At 40.1% G+C, this 6,706-nt stretch overlaps 1 protein-coding gene across 1 annotated transcript; it reads left to right on the top strand.

The window, feature by feature from the left end:
• Positions 1–5,802: 5,802 nt before the first annotated feature.
• LOC148567772 (uncharacterized) lies at positions 5,803–6,189 on the top strand. Its single transcript, XM_088484618.1, has one exon. The coding sequence runs from the start codon at positions 5,803–5,805 to the stop codon at positions 6,187–6,189; it is 387 nt and encodes a 128-aa protein (XP_088340744.1).
• The last annotated feature ends 517 nt before the right edge of the window (positions 6,190–6,706 follow it).

The raw sequence follows: 6,706 nt of genomic DNA, 5'->3' as shown, positions 1-6,706 counted from the left end.
CTGACAATCATGTCTCCCACCACTCCTGATGAAAACTTGACAGAGCCATCAGCAAGCTAAAGGCATATGCGGGTTGGCTTGACTTCTCGATTCAAGAAAAGCTTCTTCATTAATGATGCAGGCATCAAGTTAATGGTTGCTCCAAGATCACATAGGGCTGTCCTTGTGCAAGCATCTCCTAGGGTACATGGTATCAAAAAGCTCCTAGGATCCTAGAGCTTCTCTGGTAAGCTCTTCTGGATTACTGCACTGCATTCTTTAGTGAGAAATACTGTTTCTACCTCTCTCTAATTCTTTTCATGACTTAAGATGTCCTTCATAAACTTAGCATAGGAGGGTATCTGTTCAAGAGCCTCTGCAAAGGGGATCTTGATCTCTAATGTCTTAAGATGGTCTGCAAAGCGGGCAAACTATTTATCTTTTTCTGCTTGATGGAGTTTCTGGTGAAATGGCATTTTAGTCCTGTACTCATCAACCTTGGTTGATTTAGGTTGAGTGCCTACAGTACTGGAAGAGGGGTTATTGACTTGCTTAAGAGGGGTGTTGTCAGCACTTGCATGTGTTTGATTACCCCTGCTTAGGCGTTCAACACCCTTGCTGCCCTCTTCCTGGCGTTCAACGCCAGAAATGCTGCCCCCTCCTTGGCGTTCAATGCCAGAGGTACCTCCTTCTGGGTGTTGAATGCCAATGGCAATCCTATTTGGGCATTTAAAGCCTTTAGAGTTTCCTTGGGCTACAGTCTGTTCGTCTTCTGTCAGCTTCTGTTCCCTTTGTCTCCTGTTGTTCTGAGGCTGGGTGTTCAGTGTCCGTCCACTTCTCAGATGGATAGCCTGACACTCTTCCTTTATTTGTTCAGATAATTGCTATCTAGTTTGACTTAGCTGTGCCTCCAAACTCCTGCTAGAGGCTCGCATTTCTTCCATAGCTTCTTGCAATTCCAATATCTGTTGTGCAAGAGAGTGCAGCTACTGAGTTAATGGGCCATTTTGTTCTGGAGTGTTAAATTTAGTAGATATTGCCTTGACCTCTCCTTTTATTGAAGTTTCACTAGCTGAGTACAGATGCTGGTTGCTGGCAACTGTCTCAATAAATTCGTGAGCCTCCTCAATTATCTTCCTCATATGTATAGAACCACCAGCAGAGTGGTCTAGGGACATTCTAGCCACGTCTGTGAGAGCGTAATAGAAGATGTCTAGTTGCACCCATTCTGAAAACATTTCAGTGGGCATTTCTGTAGCATTCTCCTGTACCTCCCCCAAGCATTAGGAAGAGATTCATTAACCTCTTGTCTGAAGCATTGGATGTCCAATCTTAGCTGGGTGAGCTTCTTTGGAGGAAAGTATTGATTTAGAAACTTATTCACTAGCTGATTCCATGTTTTCAAGCTTGATTTAGGTTGGTTATCCAACCACCTCTTTGCTTGGTCCTTTATTGCAAAGGGAAAGAGTAGCAATCTGTAAACATCCTGATCTACTACCTCAGTGCATACTGTGTCAGCTATTTGCAAGAAATTTGCAATGAACTCTATAGCTTTGCTGCACCAGAGTAATCAACTAAGGGTTCAGCTCAAAATTGCTTGCTCTAATAGGGGGTATATGATGCCTAGGCATCTTAGGCTAGTTTCACAAGCCTTTTTCATTAGTTTTCATTATGTTTCATGCACTTTCTTAGGCAATAAGTAAGCATTTGGATGAAAAATGTATGCATGTCTTGATTCAATCAAACATTATTAGTTATGTGCATTTTCATGAGATTTATGCAATAATTACTTGATGTAATGAATGATGCATTATCTTGTGATTATGGCAATACTTTGATGCATTTTGTTTGGTTGATGATAGGTGAAAAGAAGCAAGAGAAGGGTAAGGAAGAATCAGAGAAGGCAACGTTGGTGGCCAAAGTTGACTCACCAACATTGCTAACAAACGTTGCCTATGGAGAAAGAAGCAACATTGGTGGCCAAAGTTAGCTCACCAATGTTGCCTACAAAAGTTGGCTCACCAACGTTGCTGGCAACGTTACTAGCAAGAGAGGTGCCAACGTTGGTGTGCCAACATTCCCTAAAGTTGGCACACTAATGTCTTCAATAAATTCTCAAGTTGTAGCTAGAAAAACTGCTAGTATGCATACAAATGGGTCATTATGCGTACGCACAAGAAGAAAAATTGCAAGTGTGCGTACGCACAACAGGAAGAACGTTGGTTCTAATGTTGTTTCACCAATGCCAGTGGCAACGTTCCTAAAAGGTTTACATGCAATGTTTGTGCCACCGTTAGTTCACAAACGATTAGTCACCAACACTAGCACCAACTTTTATTCCAAATGGCACCCATGCAAGTATGAACGTTAGAGAACTAACGCCTATGCCAACGTCACAAAGAGTCACTCCAAACTTGCTTCAACAAATGCCAAAAGCCCACATCCAAAGACTTGAAGCTTGATTTAGGAAGTGTATAAATATGATAGATTTTGAAGTTGGAAACGAGGCTGGGAAGTAGGGAACCTAATTGGGAAACCCTGAATCATTTTCTTTGTACTTTCTTTTACTTTCATGTACTTTTCTTTTCCTTTTTGTTTTGCTGAGAAATGATGAACTAAACCCCACATTATTAGGGGGAGGAGCTCTATTGTAATTCACATGATTGAAGGAAATTCTTCTTCCTCTCAATCTGCTTGTTGTAGCTAAGGGATATCTTCTATGTTTATTGTGATTCACTCACTCCGAAAGGGGGTTTGAATCAATGAATTTCTATGCAAGCCTCGGAAGGGGAATCATAGATATTAGAATTGAAGCTCTATCCCTCACAATTCTCTTGATCAACACTATCCGGGAGGAATTGAGATCTTGAGAATTTGTGTGGCTTATGGATAAGAGAATGCACTTAACGTCTTCTCATGACAATTAGATCAAGGAATTTGCAAATTGATTGTGTTTAGAGAGATTGAGTTGCCAAGGAATTGGGACTCAATCAATTACAATCCGCCATAGATCTACTTCATATGATTGAGAATGAAGTTGAGACCCATTTGATTCATGATGGATTATGATATCTCCAATCCCTAACGAATCTTTCTCTTTGATATTTCTCATTTCAATTGTCTTTAATTGTATTAAATTTCCTGCTTCCTTTTAATTCCCAGCACCCAAATCCCTTTACAATTCATGCAATTTAAGTTTCCTTGCCATTTACATTCTGCCCTTTACTTTCTTACAATTTAAGATTCAGCTCATTTATATTTCTTGTCATTTAAATTTTTATCCTTTACTTTTCAGCCTTTAATTTTCTAGTATTCTACATTTTGTGCCATTTAAGTTTCTATCCTTTACTTTCCAGCATTTAAATTTCTAGTCCTTTACATTTTGTTGCTTTACTTTCTTGCAATTTATATTCTGTCCATTAAATTTTACCAAACTCCTTTCAATATTTGCTTGACTAGACTTATTATCCAACTAAAGTTGCTTAATCCATCAATCCCTATGGATCGACATCACTTTTGTGAGTTTTACTACTTGATGCCACCCGATATACTTGCTGGTAGTTGTCCGGATTGAACTTTTCTGCCATCAAGTTTTTGGCGGTGTTGCCAGGGATTGATAAGATTGACAATGATTAAGTAGGTGATAGTCTCGATTAAGCAATTTTCTTTGTTTTCTTTAAAGCCTACTAACTGTTTAACATATTGTGTCTACTAACTTTAACACTACTCTAGCAATAGAGTGTTTTATTTTATTTTTATTTTGTTTGTGTTTGTGTATGCTAGGGAGAAGAAGAGGTGCATCCACTTCTTTTGATTCTGAACCAGAGAGAACCTTCCTGAGACTAAGAAGAGAGGCAAGAGGGAAGGGAGTGATTGGAGAAGAAGATTCAGAAGAAAGAGACCAAGAGATGGAGGACAACCTCTATAATCCACCTGAGGAGGTTGCCAACAACAGTGGCTAGCCTCCAAGAAGGGTTTTAGCCTCCTATAGCATCCCAAATCCAAGAAATTGTGCGAGCAGCATCCTTATTCTCAATGTTCATGCCCATAATTTCGAGCTCAAACCATAGCTCATCACTCTAGTTCAGAACAATTGCCAATATGGAGGAAGTGCTTCAGAAGATCCAAATCAACATCTCTCTTTTTTCTTAAGAGTTTGTGACATTGTCAAGACCAATAGAGTGCATCCTAACATTTACAAGCTTCTGATATTCCTATTTTTTCTAAGGGACAAAGCCACTCACAAGCTAGAAACCTTCCCAAAGGAAAGCATTACCAATTGGGATGACTTGGTTAGCAAGTTTCTAGCCAAGTTCTACCCCCTTCAAAGAATCATCAAGCTAAAAACTGAGGTGCAGACCTTCAAATAACTAGAGGGAGAGTCCCTATATGAAGCTTGGGAAAGGTATAAGGTATTGATTAGAAGATGTCCTGAGGACATATTTAGTGAGTGAGTTAAGCTCCAAAACTTCTATGAAGGTCTATCCATGAAGGCAAGAAAGGCTTTCGACTACTCTTTAGGAGGGTCATTGCAAATGATGAAGACTGCACAAGAAGCACACGACTTCATAGATATGGTTGCCAACAATCAATACTTTTATTCCTCGGAAAGACAAGTATCTCCTAAAAGAAGTGTTTATGAACTTGAAGGTGTGGATGCAATTCTAGCTCAAAATAAGCTCATGCACCAGCAACTTCAACAACAAATGGACATGATGTCAAAGTGGATGGATGGAATGCAATTAGCTGCAGTAAGCACAACCAGCCAACCTCCAATTTTCTGGGGGCAAAGTGAAGAGAGTTATGAAGCATACAACAGTGAACAGCAACATGAACAAGTTCAATACATGCACAACCCAGGTTTTGGCCAAAATGACTTCCATGGGAACACATACAACTCCTCATGGAGGAATCAGCCTAACATGAAATGGGGAGAAAACCAGAATTAATGGCAGAGGAATCCTAACCCAAACAACTTCCGCAACACAAACCAACAAAACCATCAACCCACTAACAACAATCCATATAGAAAACCAAAAAACAATCCTCCCACATCCACCTTCTACCCACAAAATAGCCTCTCAACCAACCAAAATAACTTCCAACAACCATCAACATCCCACACTCAACCACAACCACATCAAGAATCCCAAAGAATCTCCAACTTGGAGATGATAATGGAGAAACTTATAAAGAATCAAGAAATGGCCAGCAAGAATTATGAAGCTTCCATGAGGAACTTTAAAAGGCAAACTGGGCAATTGTCTAAGCAGCTTGTTGAGAGACCAAGCAATGCATTCCCAAGTGACACCATTCCTAATCCAAAGGAGGAATGCAAGGCCATCCAATTTAGAAGTGGTAAGGCATTGGAGAATGACAAAGTTGACAGCAAAAAAGAAGTAGAGGTTGAAGAGAAGGACAAGGAGAGTCCCAAGAAGAATGAGGAGCCACAAGCCTTAAAGAAGGGAAAGCAAATCTCAGAGGCACAACCATAAGAGCAACCATAAGAACAGAGGAAGGAGGTGAAGCCATATGTCCCTCCATTACCTTGCCCTCAAAGATTGCATAAAGAGATTAAGGACCAGCAATTCCCCAAGTTCTTGGAGATCTTCAAAAAGCTAGAGATCAACCTTCTACTTGTTGAGGCCTTAGAACAGATGCCACTTTATGCAAAATTACTCAAGGAGCTCATCAACAAGAAAAGAAGCTGGAAAGAAAGAAACTGTGATCCTAACTAACGAGTGCAGTGATGTGATTCAGAAAGGCTTGCCACCAAAACTCAAGGATCCAAGGAGTTTCTTCATACCATGTACCATTGGAAATATGCCAATTGATAAAGCTTTGTGTGACTTGGGATCCAGTATCAATCTGATGCCATTATCCATGATGAGAAAGCTATCTATAGAGGAGGTAAAGCCCACAAGAATGCCATTGCAACTAGTTGATAGATCACTCATAATACCTAATGGAGTAGTAGAGAATCTCCTAGTCAAGGTGGGAAAGTTCATCTTCCCAACAGATTTTGTGATTATGGACTTAGATGAGGAAAGAAGTGATTCAATCATATTGGCAAGACCCTTTCTAGCCACAGCAAGAGCCATCATTGATGTAGAGAAAGGAGAGATGATCTTGAGGGCACACGATGAACAAATAACTCTCAATGTCTTCAAAGAGATGCAACTTCCTACTGAAAAAAAAAAGACTGCATGAGGATTGAGGATGAGGACTTAAATTGGAACGAGAATCCAAAGGAACCATCTCTAGATCTCACAAACTCACCCTTGGGAAAGAGACTTGAGACTGAAGAAAAGCAAAAGGATCAAGAGGACAAAAGAGCTGAGGAAGAATTGCAAACAAAAGTCCCAGAAGTGATAACTAAGAAGAAGGCCCCAGACATTAGGCTTGCTGAGAAGGAGGAATCAAGAAAAGGGAAGAAGAATAAGAAAAAGGTGCCTAAGGGGTGGAGGAACAAAAGAATTCCAACTAAAGGGTTCTCAAAAGGAGAAAAAGTGCAGTTAATTTACCAATAGTTGGAAACACCCCCACATTCTGCTGGATATTACACTGTCAGCAAAATCCTTTCACTGGAGCATATGGAAATCATCAATCAAAGCATAGGAAAGAAGCTTATAGTGAGGGAGATAAGCTGAGACATTATGATCATCAGCCGCCCTAATAGAGAACAAATGTAAACCTAGTGGCAATAAAAGAACGCTCCATGGGAGGC

Source organism: Arachis ipaensis, chromosome B4 (genome assembly GCF_059453495.1).
Source record: "Arachis ipaensis isolate K30076 ecotype BB chromosome B4, ASM5945349v1, whole genome shotgun sequence".
Lineage (NCBI taxonomy): Eukaryota > Viridiplantae > Streptophyta > Magnoliopsida > Fabales > Fabaceae > Arachis > Arachis ipaensis.
Note: the sequence above shows the minus strand (reverse complement) of the source record. Positions and strands in the feature narration are given on the sequence as shown.

What these genes read in the sequence shown, in the direction of transcription:
- LOC148567772 (XM_088484618.1), top strand. Translation starts at nt 5,803, where the DNA reads ATGCCAATTGATAAAGCTTTGTGTGACTTGGGATCCAGTATCAATCTG.